General features: G+C 40.5%; 1 protein-coding gene across 3 annotated transcripts in view; it reads right to left on the reverse strand.

Moving 5' to 3' along the window:
- Positions 1-13,827, reverse strand: part of AKAP6 (A-kinase anchoring protein 6) — a 246,800-nt gene that overhangs the window by 35,088 nt on the left and 197,885 nt on the right. For all 3 annotated transcript variants that reach the window (XM_081207494.1, XM_081207493.1, XM_081207492.1), the window contains exons 10-11: positions 7,770-7,916; positions 1,503-1,727 (exon numbers count right to left, since the gene is read on the reverse strand). In XM_081207494.1, coding sequence (XP_081063620.1) covers positions 1,503-1,727; positions 7,770-7,916 — 372 coding nt within the window. The remainder of the gene's footprint in view (positions 1-1,502; positions 1,728-7,769; positions 7,917-13,827) is intronic.

Genomic DNA, 13,827 nt, shown 5'->3' on the forward strand with positions numbered 1-13,827 from the left:
ATATTTTCCTGCTGCTTTTTTTGTACTTGTTAAGTTTTAAAAACCTGTTTTTAATATTGTATTTTACAATATTGTAACCCACCCTGGGACTTCAGAGTGAAGGGTGGGCAATAAACAACAACAATAAAAACAACAAAAATGAACCTGCTTTAAGTCTATGATGTGCATTTCATCCACCAGATGAAATTATGTGTCTGACAACAAGGGAGAAATCCTTGTCAGTGCTGGCATTCCTATTGCAGAATGATTTCCAATAAGTAAGGGAGGCACCAATTCTTTTATAATTCAGGAGGCCAGTGAAAACCAAATTGGTCACTGAGTAGCTCTTAGAGTTTCATAAGTTTATAACTGTGGAGATAAGTGGCCCTTCGCTAACCCTGGTCCCAATCAGTGAAGATCAGAACTACCGTCCTTCCTCCCATCATTCTATTCACCAAATTCCGCAAAAGCCCAAAGAGTCAACCTAGCAAAGCAAGGCATCCAACATTCAGATGGCAAGATAAATTAATATTATGTGACAAGTTATGAGTCTCCCCCCTTAAAGTGATTCATATCTCAGTGTACTGAAAAATTAGGTTTGTGTGATTTGAAACAGAGTGTGTGGTCATGCGTTTGTCTGAAAAAAGTGGTTATGTGAATATGCCACAGATGAAGTTAAATTCCACCTCAGTCACCTTCTTTGAGGTCAAGGCATATTGGGGGATTTGATCCAAGTCATACTCAGAGTACACCCAATTAAATTAGCAGACTTAATTGATGTCAGTAGTTCTACTATGAGTATGACTAATGTTGGGTATCATCCACAGTTGTAATCAAGATCCAGATTGGCTACTGTAGCTCTATCCACACTGGCATATTGACTATGGTATAGGAAGCATCGTCTGCGCTGCAACAGTTAACGGAGCAACTTGACTCATATCGCAAAGGGACATCTCAGAGCGCTTGCTTGCTAGATCTGACAGCTCAAAAAGAGGACATGACTGTATCAAAATATTAGAGCAAAGGTGTTGCCATAGCACAAAGCATAGGAACACAGAGCTGCTTGCTCCCTCCCCCATTTCCCTCTTATGTATGCTAAACTTATGCAACAGTAATTCATGACTTTAGTTCCTAAAATCACACAATGAGTCTTCATTAAGCTGGATGTTGTATATGGAATTCAGCAATGAATACAATGAGACAGTTATAAGGAGTTAAGACGTAAGGCTGGAATTATTCCGATCCTTGTAAATGCTTATGTACAGAAAGATTTATCCGTAAAATTAAGTTCTACGATTGAAAAAAGCAGCGTCTCCATACAAATGTGCCGGAAGTCTTTACAGTGCCCCAGAATTCTTTGTTGTTTTTGCTGCAACACAGACTAACATGGCTACAAATGGAAAGAAATGTGTGCATGGCACACGGGCATAAGACATACACTTGCTTAATATTTTAGTTTACTCTAGAAAAGCAGCCCTAGTAACAATGCTGCGGTGTTGTTGTTGTGGTGTGTGTTTTATTACCTTAAAGTATTGCAGTTGTTTCTCAGCATTCATTGTTCCTTCGCTTTCTTGCCTCAGACAGGAATTGAAGATAAAAAGCTCGGTATCTCTCAGCCACCCTTTCAGCTCTTTGATCCTGACCTCCAGCTGCCTTACCAGGCTTCCGCTTTCAGGCGAAAGCAGGTCACGTGCACCTAGCCCACTGTGTCCTACCATTGTGTCTTGCATCTTCTCTCCTAGGGTTTTCTAATGCAACAGAGAAAGAAACCGTAGATTAATCTTATGTTCCAAAGCATACACACCTGATACCTGAACATCTATATCATTAACTCTATACAGCCAATATTACAATTGCTTTTGTATGTTATTTACAGTGCAATCCTACACATGTCAACTCAAAAGTAAGTCCTTTGGAGATTAGTGTTTACAAGAAAACAGGTATAGAATTGTAGCTTAAGCATCTTACTTATTCTGGGTGGACACAGGCAACCCCTTAGCTAACATATATAACCTCTTGATAATCCAGTTGTATGAGTCCATAGAGAGAACTAAATTAACATGGGATGAGTACTCTCACTCAAAGGTGGATTGGTCAGGAATATTAGCCTGACTAAGTTTTAGCAAGAATTCTGCACCATATAGGGTGCATTTGTGTGGTCAAATGGTCATTGCAACCTATGCTCTGCTATCTTAATATATGACAAAAGACTTCATTTGGATTTGTCCAACAGATCGTAAGATTCTTTGGCTTGGATCAGCATAGAATTCCTGCTTTCTCCTTCCCACTGCAGATCCCTGTCACCCCTGAACAGCCACTCCCAAGGGCTGGAAGACCTTCCAAAGCGGTGTGGGATGTGCTGTAGGTGGCTGTAGCACTAGGGAACAACAGGCGAAAATTGGGAAACCACACAAGTGCTGTCCCTGCAAAAGCATTTTGTATCTAAGACTGCAATCCTAACCCCCCTGGGACTAAGACTATTGAATTCAATAGGATTTATTTCTGAGTAGACATGGTTGGATTTGGGCTGTTTAAGCCAATAGTTTCTTAGCAGCACATATAAACAAGACGTTGCAAATTGTTTAGTGACGATGACTTCACTTGGTTCACTTGGCATTAATTTGAGTTTGATGTAATTGGTGGGGATATGAGCAGGTGGGAGAAGGAATTTTTGGGAGAGGAGTCCTTTCCTTCTGTAGGGCACTTTGGAACTGAGAAGTTGCCATTGGGTTAATATTTTATGTAGCTTCAGTATAATATGTAGTTTAGTTCTGCACATAAAGAATCACTGGAGTCTTCGGTAGTTACTGGCAATTTTGGATTGAGTTGAAATGCTATTACAGTCGTACCTTGGTTGTCAAACACCCTGGAACTTGGACGTTTCGGCTCCCAAATGCCGCAAACCCAGAAATGATTGTTCTGGTTTGCAAATGTTCTTTCGGAACCTGAACATCCAACGGGGCTTCCGCAGCTTCTGACTGCAATTTGGTTTCAATCAGAATCTGCAATTTGGTTTCCGAATGTTTTGGAAGTCGAACGGACTTCCAGAACGGATTCCGTTCGACTTCCAAGGTACAACTGTATTCTCATATGGATGTAGGTTTGTTGCCAATGCAGCCCTAAGCAACTGTTTCATTAATGCCATGTTTCTCACTTGGACAGCCAGGCCTTCCTCCTCTCCTCTTCCTCCTCCTGCACACAAGTTGCACCCTCCTCAAATCTGCTCCTAAAGGTTGGGGGAGGAGGGGAAATCCTGTCGCACAAGTGGAAATCCTTGCGCTAATGGAATGATTACTTAGTCCCACATTAGATACAAGTCATAGTATTTTGCAGGTATCTCCTCATACTATCCACAGATCCCCTGGTTTATGATGTTGAGATGGAAGACATGGGAGTGTAGCAAAGTAGAGTACAGCTGGCACTCACCTTGTGCCAAAGCTGGCTAACTGTGGCCTGGATCATTTTAAAACAGCTGTGTCAAGACAACGATGTTACAAAAGAAAAATTTCATCTTTGCTGTCATTGTATATGCAAAGCAGAGTCTGGCACAGATTTTTGTGTGTGTGTGTTGTGAGTAAGTGAAGTCTGGTGCAGATTTTATGCACCTGACTATTTTTTTCTTTGCTTACTGTAATAAATTTGTTATTTGTTTTGCAGATAAAATTGCTTGCCTTTAGCTAGACTTGGAGCTAGCTTAGATAATAGCTGGAATATGAGGTAAAGGGCCAGTTTTCCTTTGTTTTGTTTTGCCTACAGAGGGAAGAGGTTATGACTGTTACGTGTTGGGGCTGTGCGAGCAATTACTTTGGAACAGGACCTACGACTGCCAAGGAGGCAGATTCTTATCTGGCTGCATTAATCAATACATCTCTAAAGGATGGCAGGGTTAGGATTAGCTCCGTTCAAGTCAGTGGGATGGCTGTGGACTAAGTGTGTTGATAATTTACAGCCTTAAAATAAGCTTTGAAACACACACTGAATTAAATCAACAGATACTCATCTATTCTAAAGCATTGTGTAAACAGTGTGTTGGGTAGATCATAACAGAGGAAAACAACATATTCTTGGCAACACCCTTCTATTTTGATGGTTCAAATATTGATAATTTGAAGGCTCTCAGTGGAATCCAGCTTTAGCTATTGTTTTTATGCTGTAACAAAAGTAGCAGCAGGAGGTGAAATCAATGCCCTTGGAGGGTAGGGTCACAAAAAAGAATTTATTGCCACTTTTTTGTTCTGGAACAGTTTGCAATCATAAATTCTTCATAAACAGAATACTTCAGAGAATGGTCCGTCTTCATAAATATACGACAGAGGACATCAATTTCATTTAATTCACAATTTGTGTCAGCACAGCAGATGCCAATGCCTGCCTTGATAGGGTTGTTTAATATGCAATTGAGACAGAGTAATATTCAGCACAGGGGACAAAATTTCACAGATTAAACTGTACGCACCACTGACATTTCATTCTAATGTATTTCCATTCCACACTGTTCACCTTAGATGAAAGTAATATTAAAAACCATATCTCTCTATTTTACCATTGTTAGAAGTTAAAATCCTTGTCTTAAATTTTTTCCATGCCAATTAAAATGTAATCATGCCAATTAAAACAGTATGCCTAGTGTTGTTAGTTTCTGCACAGTTTTGTAAATTAAATTAAAGAAAACTCAATCAGAAACTTCTTATTATACATGAAATTTCATTTAAGAGGAAAAAACCAACTTTTGGCTAAATGCAGAAATTAATTTGAGAAAGTGATATAGAATTGCATCTTGATCTTAACATGCAAAAAAAGAAAGGGCCTTTGAAATCCATTTTAAATGTCAGGGTAATGTTTTATTTATGTTTTAAAAAATCTGATAACAGGGTGATGAAGAAATGTTGATTAGTTGGTCATCCAGCTGATCATCTACGATACAACAGTATGCAGAAGTTTAGCATTGTGCTTGAAGTTAAGTTGATCAAACACTCGACAAGATACCAAAAGAGATGATTCCATATGCCTAGGGGGATTTGAGCCTGAGGGCACTGCCATACTTTCACTTGGCCCGTATTTTTAATGGCTTGTGCACCAATTAATTCCCCCATGTCTGAGAGCTTTTTATAGTGGCCTCTGGCTTTGCCATAGGTTTCTTGCGGAAATCCAATCTGGCTAAAGGCACAGAAAATCTGAAGAGAAATTTAGCCCTCATGATAAACATATTTTGGAAGGGCTCGTGAACAGCTTTTTTCAAAGTTTACAAGGGTCTGCGGGCAGGGGGCGGTCTCCTCACTTCTCCTTTCTCTCCACCCCATCCCCTGGCAGTTTTTCATTACGGACTGTTGAACTGCACATTTCTGGTTGATATTGCCTTGGCTTGGACATGGGGTTTTCCTCTCATTCCCTAAATAACCCTGTTGTGGGGAGGGGAGAGAGAAAGTTCACACCTAGCTTCTGATTGTATGACATCTCTGCATAATCACAAAACCTGTCCTGTAAAAAGTAAAAGGACCTGGCATCTGCATGGAATGAAGTGGGAAGGGAGAAGGAAGGACTAAGCTCAGAGCACCTTTAGCAACCTCTCCTAACAACAAGAAGAGATGAGGCGGCAACAAGTCCTGGAAGCCTAGAGGAGGGTTAGGCAACCTAAGGCCCATGGGCCACAAGTGGCCCACAGGGGTCATTTAACCAGCCCATGAGCTACTCCCGAACCAAGCCGCCCACTCGGCGAGTCCCCCCACGCTGCGTTAAACTGGCACAGGGACTAGCTCCCACGGCACCAAAAATTGCGTCTGCACATGTGCAGACACTGGAAATCACAGGCGCACACGCTAACACGCACACGCAATTCAGCCAACAGAGGGATCTCCACTGGAGTGAACTGGCCCAGGTGAGGTAAACCTTGCTGACCCCTGGCCTAGAGCATCCTTAGCAACCCCTCTTAGCTATACAGTAGCTTCTTTGAGAGCCCCGGGAAGCACAGAGGGCAGAGCAAGGCAGACACTCTCAGAAAAATCAGACAAAGCACAACCCAAGAGCGGGCAAAGAAACATGGGTTTTGTGAAGAGGGCTCCAAGTTAAAAAATATAAAATGTTAATTTTTTAGTTTGATTATTGTGCATTTTTTGTTTTCTTTTTTCTTTTTCTTTCTCTCTCTCTCTTTATTTCCTTTATATAACATACATCTATTCCAGATTTTTGACAATTTGATTATGTATACTGTAATAATGATCTTAAGTCTAGAAATATCGAATGTAAGATTAGTTTGTTTTTTGTTTGGCTTTTGTATATAATGTTTGTTTAATAAAATATTTTTTTAAAAATAGAAAATGCACAAGGCATGGGCCCACTAAACACAGGCAGAATTAGGGCAACACAGCTAGTTTGATCGCACTGGGCATGGAATTTTGGGGTTGCCGCAAGTACGATGTAGAATGGAAGGCAAAGGGTGGTGGGGTGCTGAATTTTGCCGTCGCACTGGGTGCCAAGTGAGACCCCAAGGTCTGCCACTGCACTAAGCAACAAAAGTCAACATTTTGCTGGCAAGTGTGGATGAACTCAGACTTTCAGGAACCAGCCACCTCCCATGTCACATGGCAAACCACTTTTGAAATGGAAAGGGCTTCTGTGCACACAGTTCCTTTTGAGGGTATATGTGCGCAAGCTGGAAGTCCACTTCTGTGCATGCATTACCCTCTCTGAATCAATGCCTTTTTCTAAAAATCACATATTTAGACTAAGGAAGGGATGGGGAACCTATGGCCCTTCGGTTGTTGTTGCACTATGACTACAACTCATTCCTGATCATTGACCATGTTGGCTCAGTTGATGGGAGCTTAATTCATCAACAGCTGGAGGGACACATGTTGCAATCTTTTTACAGTGTGCTAATCTATTACCTCTATTAAAAATACTCCTTATGCCTGAATAATTATTATTTATTATTTATGCAGGATTCATTACTGTTTATTGTTTAAAATATCACATTCTTCTTATTATTTCACTCGGTTATTATTTAAGCAATTTTGGCACCTTTGATTATGAATGAAAACAATTAAGAAAACAAGGATAGTCGAAGTAATCTAATGCACAACAATGTTTCTTGCATCATGCATTATTGGAGTCTGGGTAAGAGAATCACTATACTGCATCTTCTCCCAGATTCTTGTATCTCATGTTTGGTTGAGACTGAACTCATCATAGCATGAAATGAATTATGGGAAACTTATTTTGTTGCTTTTGTCAAATATGAGCTGAATACAGCAGAATGAAACTTACCCAGACTGCATTCTTACTCAGATCCAGGACTTCAGATTTGTACTAAATTTGCATATTTGTTTTTCAGCCATCAGTGTGACCTGAAATATGTAGTGACATCCCCACTTTTCATCTTAAGGGTATAGTAAATAGTTAAAGAGTAGATGTCTCTAACATGTACCTTCAGAATAAATTCTATTAACATTCACTCAAGCATGACAGTCAGTGTATATCAGATATACTGTATTAGAGTTGACTTGGTGCATACCCATAATACATGGCATATTTTACTTACATTTTTTTCTGCATTAAAGAACTAAAATTATTAAAGTCAGACAAGAGACAAGCAGGGAATAAAAAAATCAACAGACAAGGGAAATACTATGTGTGTATTTTTTTTTGTAATAGCATGAGTGGCTTGTTTGAAATGTATGTAGTGAATTGAATGAAAGAGATATTTGTGCTTCAAATTAGAAATCAGGCAGACAGCATACTTCAAGACACAAAAAGTACACACAACCCACGAACAGTAATAAAAATGCAAATACCCCAAGCAGTTCCCATTTTTCATTAATTGAATCCACTTTTTCAAGGAGATCGCTGGGTAGTAAAACACCACTTCTCTTCAAAGCTTCAACTTTACTCAGCAATTCCATCTTTTTGGGGTGTCTGATTGACATTTCTACACTGTACCTCTAAAATGAGAATTAAAAAAAAGTTGAGTTAGCTATTGAAAAAGAAAAAAGAGTCAATTAGCATGTAATCTGAAAAAGCAAGATGCTTAAAGACGGTGGCAATCTCTTCTGTTAATACTGTATATTGATATGGCTCCTAAGTGATCTTTAACATTAGGCTAACAAAATATTAGTCATTGTCATAGACATGGGCTGGTGAGGGTCTCCTACCTGCATCAACAATCTGCTTCAACAATGTCCTTGGATGCATCAGTTTAGCTTCTCCCTTTCAAATCATGCCAGGGAGAAAATGGCAACTGTTCACTTGCACCAAAGAAAGAAAATGAGTGCAGGCAGGGGCACCTTTGGGACAGGACCTGAATGTTCTCCAGTCCCTTGAAAGCCCAGTATTTGGGGGAAAGCAGATTTCGTCATGCCCCCTAATAAACTTTCCATTTGCAATCTGTTTCCTTGGCTGGAATTCAAAGAGAGACTTTAGCGTGGTATTTCCCAACCTTGTAGCCCTCTAGAAATTTTGGACTACAAATTCCATCAACTCTGTGGCTGTGCTGGCTTGGTCTGATGGAAGACATTGTTGAAAACACTGCTTTTTCCCCAGAAAAATAGGTGCTGGTACTCACTGTGAAGTTCTTACAGTAAGTGCCACACTTTTTAACAACAACAAAAGAGGTTCTGGTACTGCATAGTAGTAGTAGTAGTAGTAATAATAATAATAATAATAATAATAATAATAGTAATAAAAATTTTATTTATACCCCACCCTCCCCAGCCAAGACCGGGCTCAGGGCAGCTAACACCCAATATAAAAACAAATTGATTGAAATACAACTTAAAAACAAGATTAAAATACAACATTAAAACATTAAAATACAGCCTCATTTCAATGGAAACTCAAATAAAAAACTATTTTGGGGATGAAACATCAAGTCTTCACCAAGGCTAACTTGCCAGACTGATCCTACATGGGCCAGAAAAAAGCCAGGGAAGTCCCCAAATAGGAGTTCCATCACAGGAGGAGAAAGGAAAAAAGAAGAGGGGGAGGGAATCAAATTGATTCCAAGCTGAAGGCCAGGTAGAACAACTCTGTCTTACAGGCCCTGCAGAAAGAAATCAGATCCTGCAGTGCCCTGGTCTCATGAGATAAAGCGTTCCACCAGGCTGGAGCCAGTGTTGAAAAGGCCCTGGCTCTGGTTGAGGCTAATCTGACTTCCTTAGGGCCTGGGACCTCTAGGGTGTTGCTATTTATGGATCTTTAAGGTCCTCCATAGGGCATACCGGGAGAGGTGGTCCCGTAGGTATGAGGGTCCTAGGCCGTGAAGGGCTTTAAAGGCCAAAACCAGCACCTTGAACCTGACCCTGTACTCCACCGGGAGCCAGTGCAGCTGGAAAAGCACTGGGTGAATATGGTCCCATGGCAGAGACCCCGTGAGGAGCCTCGCTGCAGCATTCTGCACCCACGTATGCTTTGAATATCTCTTGAAAAAAGCACTGGTTGAAAACGTCAAGAGGGCACCAGATTGTGGAAAGCATTTTGGCCCATAGATCTCATTTCATATAAGAATCTCCCTTTGGAAGTGCTCTGAGATTAACAAATGGTTTGCTAAGTGATACTGTGGATAGGGAGGGCTCAGTTGCTGTCTGAGAAAATCAAACCAAAGTTGGTTACAACATGGTACTGATTCTGCCAATCCCAATAAGGGACAGTGGCATATTCCTGCACTGCATTGGGTTGGACTAGATGATCCTCAGGGTGCCTTCCAACTCTACAAGTCTATGAAGAACTAGCTGTGCACTTATTTCAATCTTAGCTTTTGTCTGAGAGAATCCAATAAGGGCCTATGACCCCCAAGTGACCCCCCCAGCACAGACCCGCATCATCATCTGCATATAATGGCTCTTGGTTCTATTTCTTGGTCACACTAGAATGTGAGAAAGAGGGAGAATCCAGGAACTGGTTGGTTGGTTGTTTAACACAGTATTATTCAATATCGAGTCCTCAGATTTGTTGGACTACACCTCCTATCATTGCAGATCCCTGATAGGGATGGTGTATGTTGTGGAGTCCCGCAATATTTGGGGGCACAAGGCTGACAAAGGCACATTTTGCTCTGCCTTTCCTACAGGGATAGCAATAAAAGGAAATGCAAAATAGATAGAGAGAAAAACCAAATGCAGAAAATATCTTATATGAAATTGTTTGAAACAAAATAAAACATAAAACATCATCATTAAAAACCACCAGCAGAAAACATTCACTGTAAAACCAACTGCGAAACAAAACAATACTGTATAATGAAAGGTAATTAAGAGTCAAAGGCTTTCCTAAGAAAGGAATTGTTTGCCATTTGGCTGAAAGCCAGGAAAGAGGGGACAATTCGCTTCTCTCAGGAGGGAGTTCCACAACCTAAGCAGGGGTTCCAAGATGGCATTCTCCAGATGGACAAACAGGAGAAATGGACAGAACCAAAGGAGGGTCAGGGGCTGCCGCTTGCTGTGAGAGACAAGAGAAAAAAACACAGCCCTCCTTCTGTGGCTCCCAGTGGCAGTGGCAACATGGGGAGAGCAGGAAGGCTTGCAAAGCCCATCTCAACCTTCTCATTTGCAGTCCACCTGCTGGGGCCAAGGAAAGAAAGCTGATTTGGGGTGATCTGTGAGGGAGGAGGTGGGTTTGGCGTGATCTCTGAGGAGAGGTGATCTCAGACTCATAATACATTGACCACTACAACAAGAAATGGGTGAAGAAAGAGGCTTGCATACTGCAAGGGACCTCTGGGCATTGCAAGAAAGAGCCATAACTCAGCAGTGGAGAAACACATTGCACCCACTCCATGTCCTCTGGGAAGGCCTGAGCTTTCCAGGTCTGGGAGGAAAACAGGTTGCATCCCCTATTAAGTATAGAACTTAATATTTTCCCCATAGTACTGAGTAGAAGCTATTATTTGATAGAAAGAAAACATATTTACTCAGGGTCAGGGACCACTGTTGCGCTTTGAAGGGACTGAGCAGGGTCACCCCGATAGATTTTTGCTGTCTCAAATGGCATCCACCCCACCCCCAATTGAGGTGCATAGTATCACAAGACTAGGTAAATTATTCTGAGAGCTGAAGCAGAAAATGCCTCTTCCTAGCAGTAAAAATTTAATGCTGGATGTGGTGCAACACTAAGGAAAAATTTCTCCCCACTCCTACCTTGCAACCCTAGTCTATCCTGAGTTTTCCCAAACCCTCTGCAGTAGTTTTGGGGATGGCACAGAGGTCACACGGGGAAGGGAAAATCCCATCGTGCCAGCGCTAATCCTTGCACTAGTACAACTATTTAGTTGCAAACACTTCATAAGAAGAATAAAAACATAACAATTTGCTGCTCTTTTCTAACACCCCAAATTAGCTGCCTGGGGTGACCAACTTGCTTTGCCTTGGGATATGGCTAATCCTAGGGCTGGCTTGTTTTATGGGGTGTGTGTGTGTGTGTGTGTGTGTGTGTGTGTTTTCCGCTTTTGCCAACAGTCCTGTTAATCACAGCCAGTTTAGTTTGTCTCATAGAACTCCTGTGTGCGCTCTCTCTCTCCCTTTTCCTCACACTTCTTCCTGTTCTATATTTAAAATGGGCTTCAAGAAACAGTGCCAATATGTATTTGAATACTAGTATGAAGCACAATTATCCCAAAAGCATTTAGAAGGCCTACATAAATCACACGTAGCTATTAGCAAATTGCATGCTAAACATTATGCTTCCTTCCCTTGAAACTCATTGAAGTAAGCTACTCCTGTTGCTGTTGCAAGGGAGGGGGGGTGTTGAAAAAGGCTAACTCTAACAAAGTCAGACTAGAATAAAGAATGTTTAAAACATGGGCGCTTTTGCCAGATCCATGAACAGTACTCTGACAAAACAAAACAAAACAAAACTACAATTGGAGAGTACTTAACAGAAAACAAGAAAGGTGTGAAATCACTGTTTCAGCTAATAGATCCCCGGCATTTGCATGAATATGTTTGCATATTGTTAGTTTCATATTTTAATCTTTCATTTGCACTGCACATGAACACCATTTATATTTTGCCAACTTCAAATATTAGTCATTTGTGGATCACAGAGCAAAATGTTTTAAATGAGGTGATTTAACGCATTACTCATTATTAATGAACACTGATCAGGTGTTGGTGTATCCAAAATAAGCATGAATATGCATAGCAAACAAGCAAGGGATTGTCTAGATTTATACCAGGAAGTTGTCTTTCTGATATGTGAAAAGAAACCAGGAGATGTCGTTTCTCATAACGTGCGTTAACAAGAGGCAATCAGGTTTGGAATTATGGGACTGGATCACACAGCAGATAACCATTTCCCTTGGCTAAAATTGCCAACAAGTACGCTTGTTGGCTCTATATGATTGCCTTTTCAGCTGGAAAGGGTGACTAGAGGAGATTACAATCTGCTTTATGTAATCTGATTTCTATTTAAAGATGATATAGCTGAAAAGGATTTACATAATTATTTCTGTAAGTATGCATAATATCATGGGAAATCCAAGTCCATTTCAGTGAGGCACTGAAACCCAGTTGGTTTTGCTTCTTTTGTGGGGGTTTTTTGTGTGTGTTTTTTTGGAAAGTGGATTAAGGGACTAAGGGAGTCCTAGCTGCCTGACACTGTTGTGGACTTGGCTAGTTAATATTTTTCACCTGCGATAGGCTGGGTTCAGCTGCTGTTGACTAAAAAAAAGCATTTTTGGCGACGCTCTTTGAGTTGGAGAAGATCAATAACAGAACAAAACGGCTAGCATATGCTTCCTAACAATAATGTTCTAGTTATCCTAAAGACTTAATACGTATATCATTTAATTTTTCTGCTAAACAAACTGGTTCTGCTATGCAGCGTAGCAGCAAGTCTCGGTGACAGATGCTATGAAAGATGATTACATTAAAAAATAAATAAGTTAGGCTTTCTGTATGCTTTCAGCCTTCCTCACTATGTAACCTACTGTATAAACAGCATGATGAAAGATGGTGATTGATAGAAAATGTATTATACAGTGGCAGGAAGGAAAAGCTGGAGAGAGAAAATCCATTTGATTGCAAGACATACCGGTTACAAAAAGAACAGCAAGTATTTTGTTTCAAGGTACAGAAATTAAAAGCAAAGTTATTTGTGACAATGTGGAGAAAGAGGTTACTGCACTGCTGAGCTAAGGTTCTGATAGCACTATGTGGCCTTGCTAATGTCTGTTGCCTTTCCCTGCCTCCTTCACACTCAGGAAAAATTAGCTACCCACCCTCTATCAGTGCTGCACAACCCTAGTCTAGTAGGACTTCTTTATGCTGTGGTGAGAAGATAATTTAATCTTCATATTCATTCTAGCCTCGGTATTAAGTGAGCAAAGGCTGCTCCATTGTGACAGGCTGTGAATGTTATGATATAGATTGCTGTTCAATAGCTTAAAAAAAGATTAAGAATTTAAAAAGTCACAGGATTTCCCCTTTCTTTTCTTCCCTCTCACTCCAGCCAACAATGGCTGCAATAAAAAAAAAAAGATTAATATTTAATTTTCTACTGCACCTGCCTGAGGGGAGATTTTAATGCCTTAAATGTTTTTCACATTGCAGTTAACTGGATGTATCTATGCACAAACAGATACTTGTTATTGATTTGTGTGGAAAGAAAAAGGCAGCAACAGTATTTGAGTCCAGGAATTTCGACTTCCCCGTTCCCTTACCTCTGCCTCCTCTTCTCCCTCCCCCCTCCCAATACTTTACTTTAATTAAAGAACAGTACCTCATTCATATTGGTTAACTCCACAAAAAGTTTTTTTTTTTAAAAAAGAAACTCTTTGTGTCAGAATATAATTAAGAAATTTGTAAAAGGTTATCTATAAAAACTTATACGGCCTGCTTCCTGAAGTTTTCTGGTTCCGCT

Source organism: Podarcis bocagei (assembly GCF_964188305.1).
Source record: "Podarcis bocagei genome assembly, chromosome: 1".
NCBI lineage: Eukaryota > Metazoa > Chordata > Lepidosauria > Squamata > Lacertidae > Podarcis > Podarcis bocagei.